Here is a 19,328-nt window from a genome sequence, read left to right as displayed (position 1 = left end):
CGTGAGGGCATGCACCTTACTGGCCAAGGTTTGGAGAACGTGCGCGAGGTTAAGGAAACTCGAAGATTCGGGCGGGTGACGAGTGGCCGATGGCCTACCGGTACGGCAACCCAGAAGCTTGAGGAGCCTACTGCTACCGACACGTCGTAGGTAAGTATAATTTAATTGAAGAATCATAGTAGAGTATTGATGTGACATCTTAGAGATTGCAAGCATTCATCTTTTGGTCGATTGACTACTAATCAGGATAAAATAGTAGGGACCATGTGTGGGCTACGGTTATATAGATATTCCTGCCATGATCGTGTCACGAAAGCTGCATCGCCAAAGTGATATGGTGACTTACATGAGGCATAGGCTCGAGGTTAGGGAAGGAATGTATGACTTTCAAGGCTATGTGAGTAGCCAATTACGGGAGCTAGTCATGGGGATTCTCGCAGGACGTTGCCTTGTAGTACACTGAACTTGGACAGATTGCGGAGTCCCCTCAGGTTGTGGGAATTGGTAAATTGGAACTTGCCCACAACTTTTTAAGAGTAATGTAGTTGAGGTTTTTGGCAAGTTTTAAGAGCAGTGATTCAAACAGTTCGAAAGCACAAAAGTGCATTGCAAAGTACAAGACAATCTGCCACTCTCATTGGGTACCGTACTAGATATGCGGTACGTACCAGAATAAATGGCTGCTTGGCATGAGGAGATTTTTCACAGCGTCATATTCTATCTCTAAAAAACTACGTATGTCTATAAACCCTGAATCGACCCCAAGGCTGCTCACCAAGGTTGCTGGCAGCTCAGCGATGAAGGGTCTTGCATGCCTTCCACATCTCTCTCTTCTCTAGGACTTTCTCTCTATAAGAAGAAAGCAAGATTTGAGGCTTTGATTTTCTCCTTTTTGAGGACCTTTGCTCGAAGTGAACAGGGCTTGAGATCAAAACTGTGGAGGAGTGGAAAGGTGCGTCTTGGTGAGAAAAGTAATTGAGCTTTAACTCTAGTAGAAAACTGAGTTAAAGTTTGGTGAGGTTATGTTATTTAACTTCTCTTTTGCTTGATGCTATAGAAGTGAAGTGATGTTGATTATTGCCTTTCCCTGTCACAGCTGGTTTTTGGAGGATGCTATTTGCCATTAAGAAAGTGATGTTTTGCTGAGTTATCAGCTTACTTGAACTAGAGAAGAAGCTGAAGTAAATGTTGGTGAGATGAATAGCTAAACTATTTTCTTATTTTGATGCCTATGTTAAGATATGAGGATGAGTAGTGAATGCGAGTTTTTGGGGTAGGTTACGCAGCAGTTTTTTCTATACCTGGAGCAGAGATTTTAATGAATTCTAGTGAGCTAGTTTGAGAGCTGCTTCAACCTAAAGTTGGAGGGAAAGGTTTAGCTTTTGGTCTGAACCTAGAGTTAAGATCTTGTTGAAACTAGATTTCCGGCTTGTATTTAATGATAGTTTTATTGCATACTCCACCAGAGTGATGGTCGCACGGGTCGTTTAACTTCTATGAGTTGAAGTTTGTAATCTTCGAGGGGTTAGATTTGGTGTGTTCTCACCATAAAGCAAAGTGGAAATTAACCTATGTGATCAATATTTAGCTGAGAATTCTTGCCTAAATGAGAAGTTTGGATTATGTGAGTTTTTGTACAGCTTTAGTGTTGATGAAATGGAAATTATGCTCTTAGCTTTGATTTCAGGATTTTTGCTAGAGTTATAGTGGAGGCAGCAGATACCCTCATTCACGAATTCGACGAGAGGCGTCAACTTTTGTGGGTTTTGACCTCACCGAAATGGCTTTCTGAATTCCCTTTATGTTCTATATCTTTTGACATAGAAACTTAAATGATGTATAATGCTAACAGCTGTCAGTACGAGACCTGTAGGACACACCTCTAGAATCTCACATTCGCCTCTGGTCTGTTGTCTATGAATGATCTGGTGGATGGACCGACAGAGGACGTCAGGGTCTAAAAAGGGGAGCTTTGTAACGCCCCAATTAGTCCCACATCGGATGGGATCTGATTCGATCAGTTTAAATTGAGGCCTACACAGCTATTAATAATAACCGAATGCTTAAGCATTTTGGGCGCGCATGGTTGGGCAAAAACCCTCACCAACGAGTTATTGTTGCTAGCCGGGATCGGGTACATTTACAAACTATGATTTATCAGCATAGAACTCTTTGTCTATAAGTTGTTTTCAATATTAGAACTTACCGAAATCAAGATCTATATATAAATGATCTAGAGTATTGTTAAATACTAAAAATTCGGACCAAATGCTTGCAAATCGAAATGAAGCGATCTATTGTTTTGCAATAAGACCAAATATACAGTGAATTATTGCATAAAGAACTAATAAATAAGTAATATATATATAATAATAATTATAAATTATAAAGTAAATAAATAAATAAAATGTTATTCATCGGTCTTTTTCTGAAAATAGCGATAACTTAGTCCTTATTTTTGTCATTCCTTTTAATCTTGGTACTGTTACAACTTTGTAGTTTGTTTGTTTTGTTAGTTGCCCCCGATACGGATCCGGGATATTTGTTGATAAAGGTAAGGAGAAGCAAGTGTGGGGGGTAGGAGTAAGAGATAGGGGTGCGGAATTAGAAAAAAAAATAAGATGAGATGGGAATTATTAGATTATCAGTGAGAGGATGATGAGAGAGAGGTTGATAAAAAAATTTTGTGGAGTGGTGAGAGTTAGATGCAGTTGTGGATATGTGGGGATGTAGAGAGTTTTTATGTGTGGTAGTGGGGAGAATTGTCGAGAGTAAGAAGGTTTTAGAGGAGAATGATGTGAAGTTTTGTTGTGTGAGTAAGGGAGAAAATTTTTCTAATTCAATTTCATTTATTCTTGCATGTGTAGTACATCTGTATTTATTTTATTTGACTTTATTTTTTACATTTTGTAATTATGATAATTTAAATTTCGTAGTAAAAATAGTTTGGTTAACTTTATAAATATTAACAAAAATATTAAATATGATTTTATTCCTATTTATTTTCCTAATTTCTAAAATCCAAGATATATGTGGTTGGTTTTTATATTTTTGTTGTTGTTTTTTTTTTGTTGGTTGTTTTATGGTTTTTTTTTTTTGTCTTTTCGTTTATTCTTTGTTTTTGTTTGTGGGTTGTTTTTGTTTTTGTTTTGTTTTTTATTGGATGTTTTGTTTTGTTTTGTCTGTTTGTTTTGGTGGTGTTTGATTGTGTGTTTATGTGTTTTTTTGGTTTTTTTGTGTATCGGGTGTGCGTTTTGGGTTTGTTGTGTTGTTTGGTATGATTTTTGTTTTGTTTTTTTTTGGGGTTTTGTTTTTTTGTTTTTTCGTTTTTGATTTGTTTTGTGTTGTTTGGTGGTTTTATTGGAAAGTGTTTGTTTTATGGTTGGTGGTTTAGTTATATGGTGTATTGTGTTTTGTTTGTGTTTTGTGGTTGTGGTTGTGGTTTATTGTTGTTTTTTTGTTTAGTGTTGATTGTTTTTTTATTGTTGGGTGTTTTTTTTTTGGTTATGTTTTGTTTGTGTTTGGGGGGTGTGGTGAGTTTGCGTGCGTGTTGTGTCGCTGGAGGTTTTATCCGGGTTCTTGAAGAAATTGCTTGATCGTGGGTGTTAAGCGGGTGTTAGTTCCCTTGTTCGCATCTATCTGCGTAGGTGCTTCGTGGCGGGATCATGTGGGTGTGGTGGGGGTTGGGGGTGGGGTCGCTTTTCCACCCCGATCGAGTATGTCGGGGCGTCCGATCTCCTGTTAAATCGGCCAAGGGGCGTAGGGCGTCGGTGGGGTGTATTTATCTCCGCACATTTCCACAGCGCTAGGCAGATAGGGTTTCGCTCTTTTAATTCCCGCCGATTGAGGTTCGTGCAGCTGTGTTCTGACTGCTAAGAAGATAGTCAACGGGTCGGAGATTTCGGGGAGATTTTTAAAAACCCGAACCTCAACGTAACCCGATTCCGTAACGTCGAGATTCCAAACCCAAACTTTCGTGAAGCGCGGTACGGAGGGTATTTTAAAATCTTAATCATCCAAGATGGCCGAGGACTCTTCGTATTCAAAAATTTTTGCGGATAACAATCGAATTTCCTAACTCTTCGAACCGGGGAAAATTTGAACCATCGAAACAATTAATTTTTTTCAATATTTAGAATAATATTATATTAAATATAAAATCTTTAAAATACAATTTATAAATAATCATTTCAAATTTATTATAGGTATTAGATATTTTATATGTAGTATGCTATAAGATATTATAATCAATATAGTAAATTCGGATTCGGGTCAGGGCTCGGGTCGGTGTTTCTGCGGTTCAGGTCGGGATACAATATCATAATTCATTATACGAATTTATATCGTTGTGGCTTCTAATTTTATTATACTCCATATCATTATCTCATCGATATATCCGTTTCATTCGGGATTTCGTGTTTCGGGGCGATTAATAATTTCGGTGGTATCATATACATTGACATTCCCTAAAACCCGCCAGGTTCTCTTCTTCGCCAAAATACCAAGATTTCCTGTCGGACCCCTCTCTCTCTCCCTTCTCGTCCTTCATTGCCCTCTCGAGTCTGAGGTATGCTCTCCATAAGTTTTCCGTCGTTCCGCGGCGGAGTTCACTGTAGCGCCCTACGCCGCCGGAGTGTTTGTACGCATTCGCCCTTCCTCATGATCTGTGCTTCGGCCTTATTTCTTGTTTACTATGCAATAGTCTAAGCACTTTTATTTTACTTCGCTCCGTCTGTTAACTACCTGCTAACTTTGTATGACTATCAAGGTTCATACATTTTTCGGTGTTCTGTTTCTCCGTCATAGATCTGTCTTTCAAGTTGTGTATTATGGTGAAAGGCAGATCAGTTCAGTCCATTTTATTCTTTTTCATTTGGCTATTTTCCTCACTGGTAGTTCTTGGTCTCTGTTCAAGTGCATATCTTGGGAACGGACAGCATCACAGTTTTTTGGAATAACCCATTTCTTGGAAGTATTTAGCAGGATAATTTGTTGTTCGACGGTGATCTCTGTGATGTTCGAAGTCGGGAGCTTTGAGATCTTGCTTCTGGGGTGGTGAGGAAAGAATCGTTATAGAAGAATGAAGTTGTCAAGTCGGCATGGGGCTGGCGTAGAGTATATTTCTTCACTTGCCCTTCTTAGTTCCAATCTCTTCTTACATAATATTTTGTTTGCATCATTTTTTGTATCTAGCTTATTTTGATATATTAATAATAAAACATAGGTATGAAAATGGAAAATTATAAAAGTTGAAATAGGGAGAGTTAATCATTTTTTAGAAAGATTTCAGTCATTTTTGTAGTAATTTCCCGTTGTATAGAAAGCTTTTACATACTCTCTGATACTGGATTGAATTATCTTTGTTGTTCCTATTGATAAAATATCTTGTGATGAATATTATATTAGTTTTGAGGGTCTATCTATTACTCTGTTATCAGATTAGAAAGCTCTGTTTCTTAGTAAGTGTGTTTTCAATTATATTTAATGTCTTGGCGGCCGACATCAACGATCTATACCATTAAATATGATTCTAGAAGCATCTTGAAACTTTAGTGATATTATGAATTTGCTAGTGGATATTGTTTTATTTGCGAAATATGAATTAAAGTTTGAATCAAGTAGGGCTATAAAATTGAGAATGGGTTCTCAAAAATTTGAATTACAAGCTTCGTCTAGAAAATAGAGGATAATATTCTTTCAATGTTAAGATCAAAGTTATAGATCTCTAATCTAGATATATGAATAGTAATTTTATTTCAATAATTTTACGAGGTTCGTGCTTCGGCTATACCGTTTAATGACTACGAGCATGTGCAATATCCGTGCCCTGTTGAAAAATTGATCAATCTTGAGAAATCTTTTCTTGATCGTGTGGTTAGGGGTTAAATAATTTTGTTAAACTTAATTATGGAATTTGGTGGTTTTTAGGTGATGTTTTCAAATGCTCGTTAATTAATATGGTTTTATTACGGTTATGGGTGGATCGTCGATGTTTTCAAAAGCGTTCTGGTATTGCGAGGAATAACGACTTATGAGCTATCGAACGATGATTGGGGTACTCATGAAGTATGGTGGGTGTGGGTATAAGTATGTCAGACTCTCTCTCTAGTCTCTTTCTCTCTTCTTCTCCGTATATTAGGGTATATAGTAATATATATATATATGTCTGGCATTGTGCTGTTTAGAAAGCACAATGGCATTTGGTGTTTGATGTTTGTTGCTCATGATTTGTAGATCGTATCCTTTGACCAATTTCACCCCTGGAGAGTATTATATGTTCTGCCAACCAGCCTACTCTATACTGTTAGTGAGGATCATTATCATCTAATCGCACAAGCCCTACTCATCTTCAGAGGGTTCCGTAAAAACTCTAGCAGACTACATATAACTTCGTGCGTGTTTAATTATTGCATATAGTTGGAGGGTGAGATGGAGGAGTAGAGTAGGTATATGAGAGTTTCAGCTAAGAGGCCGGAGTAACTCAAATGTATGTATCAGAAGTAGCACCAAAGCATGCGTGTGGGTGGCGGCTTAGGACATTAGTTTTGTTCGTTACCATTAGATGGTCTAGTCCGTGGTAATCAGTTTTTTCCAGTCATAGATCATATATTACACCACACCCATTAATGAATCCTTAGGGGGGGGGTGATCATCTATCATGTCTTAACTGCAACATCCCTTGTATCATGAGTTGGTGCTGTATAGATATCTTGGATGGTGTAGTTACGTCTAAATTTTGATGCTTGGGGTGGTTCTTGGGGATGTAATAATGGTGTTTTCTTAGTAGTAGGGCGTCATAGTGTTGGGGGTATATTTAGTTATTTACGATCATGGTTGATGTATTTATGTATTGGTTAGGTGGGGGGCGTGGGGGGTATTTGTATCTGGGAAGCAGCGGTAGCCTTTGCCTCTCGTAAGGGTCGGTGGGGTTCGAGATTGGAGACTTTCGATAATTGTGTGATATGTGGTGTGCGCGTGACTCAATTAGACTCCTTTGTGTAGACTTGAATTTGGATATAGGTACATTATACATTCATAGACACTTATTAAGAATACGATTTAGGGATATAGAGTAGTAGGGTGGGTTGGTGCTGCTTGATTAGGAAGCATGGTAGTGGTCGTCCTAGTAGCTCGGTGTTTTCGATTGAGGGTGAACTTATCAAGATCGGATATATTGCGGGGATTTGCTATTAGATTTGATCTAGTACGATTTTGAACTATCTTAGAATATATATATTTTACGGGGTGAGTTTTGCTTGGATATCAGTGTTATTTCTAGTAATCGAATTTAAAGGTTACATGTCAAACATTGCTATCAACTGGGTTGTGAAATTTAAAATTCACAGAGAAAGATTATATTTGTACTAGTGGTATAATTGTTGGTTCGCAGAGATTTATTTGGATGTGTTTTGGTAGATAGTATATAAATTATATTTTCTATCATTCATTTTGATTTGATATACTTCTACGATATTAAATTGCAAATGCGTGGTGGTTATTAATTAGACCATTAAAATGATTTGTATTTTATAGAAATCTTTTGTTGATTTCAGTTGGTAAATATGTGATTATCGTAAAATTCACGAAAATTTATTTCTATTGAATATTGCTTCAAGATACGTTAATAAAGTATCTAAATTCTGTAGCCGATATTGTGTTCGAAGTGTTCACCATTTCGATGAAACGGGCGCTTGGAGTGTGAGGGTCTATGGCGCGCCCTGCTGCCTTAATAGTTCAGGCCAGCAAGTAGTATTAATTTATTATTTAATAGTACGGCTGACTATAGTCTTGATGAGTATGATTATCCTTCTGTTTACTTCAGGATAATTGGTTGATGGATAGTACTTTTGAATCGACAAGGTTTCTATCATACCGTTTTAAATTATTATCTCTAGATTATTTATTAAATTTTATTAATATCAAATTATTTATTATCTTTTTTAACATATTTATCTGCGTACCAATTAATCTCAAAATTGATCACATTTTTTTATATGCCTGTTATGGAGATACTTGTTAGTTTAAACGGTATAAAATAAAAATTCAGAATCGTGTTTGAGATTTTGGTAGAAAATTTTATTCTTATACGGTATTAGAGATCAAACAAACTCCGATTTTAAATTGAAGGTATCCATTTTGGAAGTCTGCTTTTATTTTGACCGATATGATTTTAACTGGTTCCGGGCCGTTGATTTGATTTTGATTACTGATTGTCGAAAAATTACAAAATTTTATTTTTTAGAAGTTTCAAATGCTCTTTTAGATAGTATTGTAACAGAGTGTTGATTGTCGATTCGGAGCTCATCGTTGAAAAACATCTGATGTAGTACACACTCGCGCTCGTTATACTTTTACAAGGACGGTTATAGTAGCCTCTACGGTACACACACACACATTCACACACACACACATTCACACATCACACATTCATACATATATACATTAAGCTGAAGTTGGGGTATGTCTTTCTTGTAGGAGTATGGAGCCTTCCGGGCTGGTTCCAAGTTCGTTTTTTGGATGTTGCGGATTTTCGAATCGACGGGATCAGTTCCGTTTATACTTGCTCCAGGAGTATTTGAGAGTACTTATCGAAAATTAAATTTCGTAGTTTCGATATATTTGCATTGGTGATCGAAGGGATCAATGTCAATAGTGTGCATGAGCCTCTTGCACGCTTAGTGTGTGAAATAATCCAAATCAACATGAAAGTGTGGATATGAAAATTCTTATAGTAATATAAGGAAATAGTGAGGTATATTATATACGTGTCTTCATATGTGTAACTATTTTTGTTATTTCGAGGTCGTTGTTATTTTGAGGCTCCTTGGGGGTGATCGATATTAGGCAAATGATATAATAAAAAATTGATAAATGTTTGGAGCATTTCGATCACGTAGGGCAGAAGATTATCAAGATTTGTGAAATTATTAGTTTTTTAGGTATTTCAAATACTCTAGATTAAGTTTTAACGTTCGTGAGGTTGAAATGATCGTAATTCGAAAGTTCCAATAATCGAAAAACGAGCTTGGACCACAAGCATGGACCAGCCTCACTTAGCACAAGCACACCACACAATCATAGGTTATAGAGTTGAGGCTAGGAATGACTCTCAAAAGCACAAGGATGGGGTCGGTGTCTTTGAGTTGTTACTAACCTTTGGATGAGAAATGTAAGAGGTGGAGTTAAGATGGTGGTAGGTTATGGGACTATGTGTCTTGATCGCAAGGGGATATTGTAAAAGGAGTTTGATTCAGAGGTGAGTTAGAACTAGAGAAGCACAAGGGGTAATACTTCTAAAAGTATTAGATTTAAATTTGTAATATAGGTATATATCTCTCACTCTCTACGGTGTATATGTGAGTAATATATTTACAGTGTCTGCCACTCTGAGTACTTTTATGAGAGTGAGTTGCCCTAGTACTCATAGTTGTTTTCGATGATAGGAGTTTTGCGGGAATCGACGGATCGCACTCGTTTTAAATCGTTATTATAGGAGCTATAATAAACGTATTAAAATCAAATTTTATTATTTGTCGACGATGCAGTTTACAACGACTAAAAGGTCACAAAATTGACAATTTTTAACGGCCGGATGGGATATTGCTAGTTTAACGGTGTAAAAGAATTGGAATCGGTTGAATTTTGATAGAAAATTCTATTCTTTACATTGATAAAGATCAATAACTTCGATCTTAAATTGAAGGATCCGATCATCCATTTTTAAGACGTCGTTCGATTTTGACCGTCCGTTTGATGAACTTTATTATGATTTCGAAATATTACGAAATTTATTTTCTAGAAGTTTCAAATACTCTAAATCATATTTAACGGAGTGGATCGTCGATTCGGAAGCTCCTTCATTGAAAACAACTTATAAGTACGAAGGACCCAATATTCATACGAGTATAATAGCCATACTCTCTCTCTCTCTCTCTCTCTCTCTCTCTCTCTCTCTCTCTATATATATATATATATATATATATATATATATATATAAAAGTTCGTCTACTATACTGTTATAAGTATAGACCCCTTTGTACTTATAAATTTTTGGCCGTTAGATATACCTCTTTGATCATTTCCACCCGTTAGATCATACTATTCAACCAACCACCCACTCAACCCTAGGGGACCACTGTCTTCCTAACCGGAGATCACTATCATCCTAACCGCACATCCCTTCATCTAAGGGCCGAAAATTTATGAGTACAAAGGGGTTTATTCTCATAAGAGTACAGTAGACCTACTCACACACACACACACACACACACACACACACACACACACACATATATGAATTGAGCTAGAATACTTTTAGAAGCATCAATCCCTTGGTGCTTCTAAGTTTCTAGCCCTTGGATCTACTTCCCAATTATTAATACCCCTTGGATCAAATACTATTCCACCTACCAACACCTACCACCACTTACCACCATCATCTCAACCCTACATCTCTCCATCCAATGGTTAAAAACTCAAGAGCACCAACCCCTTGGTGCTTTTGAGAGTATTCTAGCTCAACTATATATATATATATGAGTAGGGCTACTATACTCTTATGAGTATAGAGCCTTTCATACTCATAAGTTGTTTCCGATGTTGGGGCTTCCGAATCGACGATCCACTCCGTTAAATACGATCTAGAGTATTTGAATCTTCTAGAAAATAAATTTCGCAATTTTTCGGAATAATAATAAAGTCCATCAAGCGGGTATAACATGAACGGTCAAAATTGAACGACGTCTTAAAAATGGATGATCGGATCCATCAATTTAAGATCGGAGTTATTGATCTTTATCTATGTAGTGAATAGAATTTTCTATCAAAAATTCAACCGATTTCGATTCATTTACACCGTTAAATTAACAAATATCCTATATTGGCCGTTAAAAATTGTCAATTTTGTGAGCTTTTGATCATAAGGTAAATAATGTCGAAAAATTATAAATTTTGAATTCTAGACGTTTTAAATGCTCTAGATAATGTTTAACGGTGTGGATCGTCGATTCGGAAGCTCTATCATCGAAAACAACTTATGAGTACGAGGGCAACTTATGAGTACGAGGGCGATCGTACTCATAAGAGTATAGTAGCCGAACTCTCTCTCTCTCTCTCTCTATACATATATATATATATATATATTGTAATATATAATAGCACCAAGTTGTTGGTGCTCATCAGGAGGCACAGAGCCCTCGTGCTCCTGAGCATTTTCGATGATGAGACTCCAGAATCGTGATAGCTCCGCTATACTTGATCTAGCATATTTGAAGTATCTAGAAAATAATTTTGCGATTTTTCGATATCGTTTACTTAGTGATCGAAAGGTTCAAAATCAACGGTTGAAAATAAAATCTCATAAAAGGTGGTGATATAGTACTAAAATTTTCTATCAGAGATATTGAACTTGCTGTAGATAGTATAAAGAATTTTCTATCAAAATTCATCTGATTTGGATACATCTACGCCGTTAAAACATGACATGGCAGATATCGACCATTAAAATTGTTGATTTTTGAACTTTTCGATCACTAAGTAAACCATTTCGAAAATCGCAAAATTTATTTTTGAAGTGTTTTATGAGATTTTTATTTTCAGCTGTTGATTTGAACCTTTCGATCATAAGTAAACGATATCGAAAAATCGCAAAATTTATTATTTCAATTCTACATACTTCAAATATGCTAGATCAAGTCTACGGAGCGATCGTCGATTTGGGAGTCCATCATCGAAACGGCTCAGGAGCACGGAGGGCTCTGTGCTCCTGAGAGTACCAAAGACCTATCTCTTCTCTCTCTCTATATATAATATATGCTCTATAGAATAGGCTACTATACTATCTATGTACCGAGCTTCGCGTACTATAGTCTTGTTTTCGATCTTAGGGTGTTCAAATTAACGATCCACACGATAATATTGATCTAGGGTATATGAAGTTCTTAGGAATAAAATTTTAGTTTTTTTCGACATCGTTTACTTAGTAAATAAATTATGTCAAAATAGACGGTGGAAATTGAATAATCTTTAAAATTTGAGCATAGGACTTTTAAATTCAAGATCAAGAATGTTAACCTTAATCTAGATAGTTTAAAGTATTTTCTATCAAAATTTGAAGAAATTAAGATTCTTCTACACCGTTAAACTCCAAACTCGTCATAGTAGCCATTGAAAATTGACAATTTTGAAATGGTTTGATCATAAAGTAAACTATGTCGAAAAAATGTAAAATTTTATTTCTAAAAACTTAAATACCCTAGATCAGTTTTAACGGTGTGGATCGTTGATTTGAACACCCTAAGATCGAAAACGAGACTATAGTACTGGAGCTCCGGTACTATAGATAGTATAGGAGACTAGCTCTATATATATATATATATATATATATATATATATATATATATATATATATCACGTAGATCTATGGTGATGGTGGATTGACAGATCTAGAAGCTGGTTTTTGACCGATTAGGACTTTGCTTTTACCATCATGACTAATGAGATTATGGCGACTGCTGAATGCAAATGTGATTGAAAAACACAAAATAATCAATCTGAATAAGTGCAAGATGACCAAATGTTTCCTTTGTGCAGCAGAGTTCCTTTAGGGCCTGTCTGGATACATGAACGTCTTGTTCAATCCATCTCCTTTAGTTATTGAAGGAGGAGCATGCATCAATTGGTAGTCAAGTATGAGTAGATGTCTACAACGACATACTGTATTTGCCATCCAACTCATTATCTTGGAATTAGATAAATCATCCCTTAGATTGACTCCCTGCACCTTGCAGGACCAAAGGCAAACCTCTAGATTTAAATCACAAGAGAAAATCCTCATATTGGGAGAACTTGCTTCAACATCCAAACAGGCCATTCTCCTTCTTTATTATCTTCTATGGTGTAAGAAAAGCTAGAGTTTTGAAGGTTCTATTTGCAGAAGCACTTTAGCTGAATTTTCTTGTATTGGACTATGTATTTGTTTGGTATGAGCATGAAAATGACCCTTCCATTTGGCAGTGGGGTATTCACCCAGCTCATGTTGCTTCTTTTCCTTTTACTTTCATTTTTGGTCAACTTTCTTATGCAGCCAGAAACTTCCTGCAAAGCTATTCTTAATTGTGGAATCAGTAGGATAATTGCAACATTCACATAATGGACCAATATTATATTACTTGCTGTTCTATTGTGTTCTTCATATTGTATGTAACTAACTGAGTTATTAGCTCTCCATAAAAGCTACCCCAGCTTCTCTTTAGTTTTGTTGCTTTACTTCGTAAAGACTTGTCACTTCCAAATTATACTATTTAGCGGATTGGTTCAAGGTAAGGATTTAAGTATCATGGCACGGGGTCGTGTCGGAAACTTGCTTGCACGGTACGGTACGGCTCGTGCTGGGTCGTGCCGATGCGTGCCGGTCACAAAAAATGTATATGTGCCGACGCATAATGGCGTGAAATATTTATTTTCTTTAGCAACATATTATGTCAATTATTTATTATATATTTTTGTCAAATCTTTTCAACTTTATTAAGAAAATTATTTACTAATTTAAAGAATAGAGAGTTTTGAGTTGTGCCACCGGCACGGGGAATGTATTTTGCCGATATCTTGCTGGCACAATACGGCATGGTGGATACGGCTTGTGCCGATGGGCACGTAAATCCTTGGTTCAAGGTTTGTAATATTCTGAAAATGTTGCATATTTTATATTTGCAATGGCAAGTTTTTTACTAAATTATCAAGCCACTTGTGTTGTGAGATTGTTAAGAACTAGTATATTCTTATTAATGGACCACTAATGATTTTCATCAAGCATGGAAATGAGAATACCTCTTAACTCATGATAATCTAGTATTCCTACCGCCTAGGAATCTATAATAATTCCCTTGCTTACACTAACACCTTTTACAACTACCCAACTTGAGTTGAATGGTAATGATTTGAATATTTTCAATAGAAAATATTGGGGATTACCGGAATATTGCAAACTGTGGACCAAACGTCAAGTGAATGGTAATATTCAACTTTACTCACTTAAATCTTGTAAATGGGCTTCAGCTATATGAATTCTCAAAAGAAATTTAGTAGGATCTGCCATATGAATTCTTTTTCTTCATACAATTCTAGTTTAACCTATCCCTTCTCTTAACTTTATTGTGGGTAAATGAAAAGTATTATGGACTTCAACTTATTTCATTATTATAAATAGTTCCGACATCCAAATAATCAAAGTTAAAAATGTAGCGGTGAATATTCATTATTTTGCTTACATAATGAGTTAACCACTAGTAGATATTTGTAATTTCTTTGGTATATTCTCTATTAAGTGAGATGCACGTTTTCACTTCTCCAGATATGAGAAGTATCACGTTTGTTTTGGAGGAGATGAGGAAACAAGAAAAAGCAACTACAGTGATATGGTAAGAATACTTTTTATCTTCTTTGTGGTGAAAAATTCTTTAAACAACTATTTTATTAGTTGTATTGTATAATCATATTGTAAGCTCATTTCTACAGTGCATACTGTGAGGATTTAGTGAGCTTTAAGGAAATCGTAAATGGTGTCAAGTTGAGGTGCTGGGCTAATATTTGGATAAGATAATTTATGTGGAAGAAATAATAAAAGCATGTTGAGGGGGCATAAGAATCAATTCTAGTTGAAGATTTGGACAATAGAAGATCTAGATGTTTTGATTTTGATTTGTTTATGATTGCTTATTATTTGACAGATGGAAGAAGAGTAGTAGACGATGAATGATATATAATAATAAGTGGAAAAGTAAAGAAGGAAAATATCACGTATGATTCACAAAAAGGCTAATGCAGTTGTATGGCAAGATATTAAATAAAAGGAGATGAAGGAGATGAGTCATAAGGTAAAGTTTTAAAGGAAGTAACATATCCAAAGCAGAATCCTTACCTGGTATAACTAATACAAAGAAAATAAATTTTTAGTTCTTTATATTATCTTTTTGAGCTTCTTGAGTGACCCTATGAGTTTTCTCCTGAATAAATAAGAAAATGGATAACTTTCTGAGTGGTTAAACCCATACAGTCCATTTGAAGATTCCCTCAAACTCATCAATGCAAAACAATGGATGTTGTAGTTTAGTCATTTAACTTGGACCATCTTATGTTACTTGCTTTATGGGTGCTCCCAATAAATAAAAATTATATCATGTGGAGTTCGCGATAGTGGAGGAATAGGATCGAAAAAAAGAGGGATTTTAGTTGTAAGATATCTAATGAAACCGTAGTTGGACTTGAGATCTCATTCAAAGGGAGAGAGCAAATATCTATAGTTTCTTTTTTTATCCTCTATGGATGATCCAATCCGCAAGAACCATGGTTGGGAATTGTTTGATCGTCTTATTTCGAGGAGGAAGCGGAACATAATCAACTTGAATTCAGGACAGCTATTCGAAATCTTAGGGAAAGACTTGATCTGTTATCTCATGCCTGCTTTTTGTGAAAAAAGACCAATTGAAGGGAACGGTATCTTCAAACAACAAGGAGCTGAGGTAACTATTCAATCAAATGACATTGAGCATAGTGAAAGTTTTTGGCAGACGTGATGGATAACCTATTTCTTGAGTTGTCCAAGCATGTGAAAGAAAATATAAGCTCTTAAATTCCTGCTAGATTTTGAGTATTGTATCTAAAATATTTGTTCAACAATTGTTTATGGCCTTACATACAGAAAATTGTTGGGTTGACCATGTCTTGTTGGGTCTTGCGACTCTAACCCTGTTATTTGTCTTGGTGAAGTAAACTCTCCCATTCCAAGTTTGCCTTCACCTTTGTATTTGTTTTTCCTACTAGTTTATCCTGTTGATCATGGTTCCTTTGATCTAAGGGCTCACGTTTATTTCTCTTTTAAGTTGAGGGATGATGTAGTTTCCTTTAGAACAGGCAGGATAGCAATGTAGAGAATAGTGAAGTGGGAGAAGACAGGAAATTCTTGAGCTTTCGCTTACGCTTAGGGTAAATTTGGTTCAAAATAGGAATCAAAATTGGAATAGGAATGGGAAGGGACTGCATTCGAAAATGGAATGATGAAAACATCTAATTTGTTAGGTTCATAGGAGGAAACGGAATTGGAATTATGTTCAAATTGAAATTCAAAAATTTTAATTTTACTTAAAATTAAACTTTACTATCTAAATTTGTAATCAAAATTTGAGTTCAAATTTGAACTCACAAATTGAACTTAAAATTTGAACTTACAATTCAAAGTTTGAAGTCAAAATTTAAATTTAGAATTAAATTCAAAATCAAACTTATATTAGAATTTAAATTTGAACTTAATAAATTAAAAATCAAATTCTGAATACATATTTCAAATGTAAAATTATTATTTATTCTAAATTAAATATAGATTACATTTGAATTTAAATAATTGTTAGGAAAAATAAAACGTCTTTTTTCTCAATCCCTTCCCATATCAAAGTTGATTGCCCCCTCCATAGTGGGAGTCATTTTGAAGGGAATCGATTACCCCAGAAATGGAAATCAGAATGTTAATCCTTCAAACTAAACACCAACAATAGGAATGGATCATTTCGATTCCCATTCCAAGCCTCAAATCCTTCAAACCAAACATGCCCTTAGGTCTATCAAGATGGAGGTGAGATCTTCCTTGGGGCCTGATTTGCACGATTTGGATAATGGTAGAAATTGGTGATATTTTCTCTACTACAAGAACTTTGAATATCCACTTGAACTCATCGAAGCAAACTAGGAATGTTCTTGTACAGTCATCATACTTGGACTATCTTATTGTTCGATCTACAATATTTCTAATCTTTGTATAGTCATATTTTCTTTTCTATTGGGTGTTTTTGGTGGATTTGATAGATAAACCATTTCATGTATGCCCCCAAACATATTAAAGAAAAGAAAAGTTCTTAAAATTATGCTAGGTTTTGGCAACTGTATTTAAATTGTTTATTCAATTTGATTCTGTCCATCAAAAATTGTTTATGGCTTTACATATAAAAAACTATTGGGTAGTTGTACCAAGATACGGTCGCACCCTTGATGGTTTTACGCCGTGCCGTCCTTTTTTGAGTTAATAAGAAGATACCAGTTCTCTCCTTGAGAGGTACTGTGTCCAGTTACAGCAGAGGAAGTTCTCCTTCCTCTGTTCGAGCTCCCTGCCTTAGATTTTAGATGGTTGGATCCTCCACAAAATTAATTGTCTAGAGGCTCTCCTAAAGTTGCGTAGCTATGCCTTGGTTGGTTTAGCCATGTTATTTGTCTTGAAGCCAAATCTCCCATTACCAAGTTTGCACTTGCCTATGCTTGCCCTTAAATCAAAGGAATACTGTTGATCACGGTTCCTTTGATTTAAGGGTTTATACTTCTTGCTTTTTAAGTTGAGGGCTGAAAATAACATAGAGAGTAATAGAAAAGCGAGAGAAAGGGAGGAAATCTTTGAGCTCTTGCTTGCTGTTTGGAGGTGAGAGATATCTTCCTTGTCAGGAGTGATTTACATGGTTTAGATGAAGCTAGATGTTGATATAAGGTTATGGTTTTAAATTTTGCCTTTTGGAGGTGAGAGATATCTTCCAAGGTTTGATTTGCACAATAATTGTCGGAACAGAATTTATTGTGAAGCTGTCCATTCGAAGGTTGACTTTCGTATAGAGTTCAGAATAATCAGATTTTCTTTTAAAACCTTTGCTTTTAGCTGTTTGTGAATTAACATATGGGCAGAGAGAGAGAGAGATAGAGAGAGAGAGAGAGAGAGAGCCCCGTAGGCATTCAAGCTTAATTAGAAAATAAGAGATGACTATTTGATGATTAGTTTGTAGACAATTTTTTCCTGAAATATTGAATGTTAATTTTCTTATCCTACTTCTCAGATGGTGCAGTAGAAAAGGAAACTTAGATTTGGAGTTACTTGAACCGAAAAACATGTACTATGTACACATTATCTATAAGAAAGTGAAGGAAGATTTGGTGGATGGATTTAGAATACCTGAGTGAATGTATCTAGACAAACTTTAAATAAAAGTCGATTGTTCTTTATGCTTTTCGAAGTTTTGGAAAAAGTCGACAAGTTTTTGAAATCTAGTAATCTGATGGAATCATGAAATATAAATTTAGAATCTGATCCTTCTGTAGTGTCAACCTATTCCCTCTGTTTTATTAAATTCGAACAATAGAAATACTTAATATTTTGATACCACAGATTCTGTAGTTTAAATTCCTGTGATGTCGTGACTGAAATTTTGTATTGCACCTCAGGTTAATAAATATTATGATCTGGCAACCAGCTTTTACGAGTATGGCTGGGGAGAATCTTTTCACTTTGCTCACAGGTTTGTTTCTGTTTTGGCTAACTCATAACATAAGTATTATTGTTGTGCATGGGCAAGAAGAAAAAAAAAGAAGTCACCGTTCTATTTGTACATTTTCTTACGATAATTTTATTATGTTGATATGTGCTTCAATCATCTCTAGATGGAAAGGTGAATCATTAAGGGAAAGCATCAAACGGCATGAGCACTTTCTTGCCCTACAACTAGGATTGAAAAGGGGAATGAAGGTCTTTGTGACATTTTTGTTTTACAAATAATATAAAAAAAGAATAACATGCTATGTGTTTGCTTAGGACAAGAAAAGTCAAGACTGCCTTTATACTTCTACCTGCAGGTTTTGGATGTGGGATGTGGAATTGGAGGACCCCTACGTGAAATTGCTAGATTCAGGTAAATTATTTTTGTTGAAAGTTTGTACCAAAAGGGTGTTACCTTATTGATTGGTTAAGAGGTACAATTTTTTTCCTTGCATAATATGATTTTGGGAGATTGTGAATAGAAAAAATATGCAAGATAAAAAAACAGATCTATCTGGATATAAGTATTAACTTTTCTAGGATAAAGTGATGTTTGAGATTGGAACTTGTGACAACACAAGCAAAAGCTAATCTGGATGATACACCAGAAACTAATGAGTATTTGTCGTTTTGGATCTTGCACACGTCGGAATGGATGAGTATTGTAACAATTCGGACCTACGAATTAGTAGAGCCATGTGTTAATGGCTAAATGTGATGATAAATACAGATAAAGCTTAAAAGTGTTTTGATTGTGTTAGTATTATCAACTACCTCATTTGGAAAAGTCACCAGGCTTTCATCAATGAGATTTTCTTGTAGGCATTGTCCAAGAGTGGAGCACTTTATCTTTCAAGAGAATTGACTAATTATCCGTACATGTGTTGCTGTCAACTCAAGAAATTAGAATGTAGTATCTCCATAATGTCCACTTGGTAATATGATGGATGTGTTTAAGTTAAACTCAACAAGTGAGCTCCCTAAAAAA

At 35.4% G+C, this 19,328-nt stretch overlaps 1 protein-coding gene across 5 annotated transcripts; it reads left to right on the top strand.

The window, feature by feature from the left end:
• Positions 1 to 12,578: 12,578 nt before the first annotated feature.
• Positions 12,579 to 18,958, top strand: LOC109703825 (cycloartenol-C-24-methyltransferase 1-like). 5 transcript variants are annotated; one of them, XM_020224548.1, is made up of 5 exons: positions 12,878 to 12,897; positions 14,351 to 14,417; positions 18,250 to 18,323; positions 18,466 to 18,550; positions 18,658 to 18,958. In XM_020224548.1, exons 1-5 carry the CDS (start codon positions 12,893 to 12,895, stop codon positions 18,715 to 18,717), a joined length of 291 nt encoding a protein of 96 aa, XP_020080137.1. In that variant the 5' UTR covers positions 12,878 to 12,892; the 3' UTR covers positions 18,718 to 18,958. The 5 variants fall into 5 exon arrangements, 2 of the variants coding, with proteins under 2 accessions (XP_020080136.1, XP_020080137.1); XR_002214029.1 differs by lacking the exon at positions 12,878 to 12,897 and adding an exon at positions 12,903 to 12,921; XR_002214030.1 differs by lacking the exon at positions 12,878 to 12,897 and adding an exon at positions 13,653 to 13,671.
• Positions 18,959 to 19,328: the final 370 nt, after the last annotated feature.

The sequence above is a fragment of the Ananas comosus genome, unplaced genomic scaffold, assembly GCF_001540865.1.
Source record: "Ananas comosus cultivar F153 unplaced genomic scaffold, ASM154086v1, whole genome shotgun sequence".
NCBI classification, from domain to species: domain Eukaryota; kingdom Viridiplantae; phylum Streptophyta; class Magnoliopsida; order Poales; family Bromeliaceae; genus Ananas; species Ananas comosus.
Note: the sequence above shows the minus strand (reverse complement) of the source record. Positions and strands in the feature narration are given on the sequence as shown.

Bases quoted from the DNA above. Each gene is read 5' to 3' on its own strand.
- LOC109703825 (XM_020224547.1), top strand. From the start codon at position 12,690: ATGAGTAGATGTCTACAACGACATACTGTATTTGCCATCCAACTCATT. The intron at 12,898-14,350 runs GTAAGAAAAGCT...TCACTTCTCCAG, and splicing joins TCTTTATTATCTTCTATGGT to ATATGAGAAGTATCACGTTT. The intron at 18,324-18,465 runs GTTTGTTTCTGT...AATCATCTCTAG, and splicing joins TCTTTTCACTTTGCTCACAG to ATGGAAAGGTGAATCATTAA.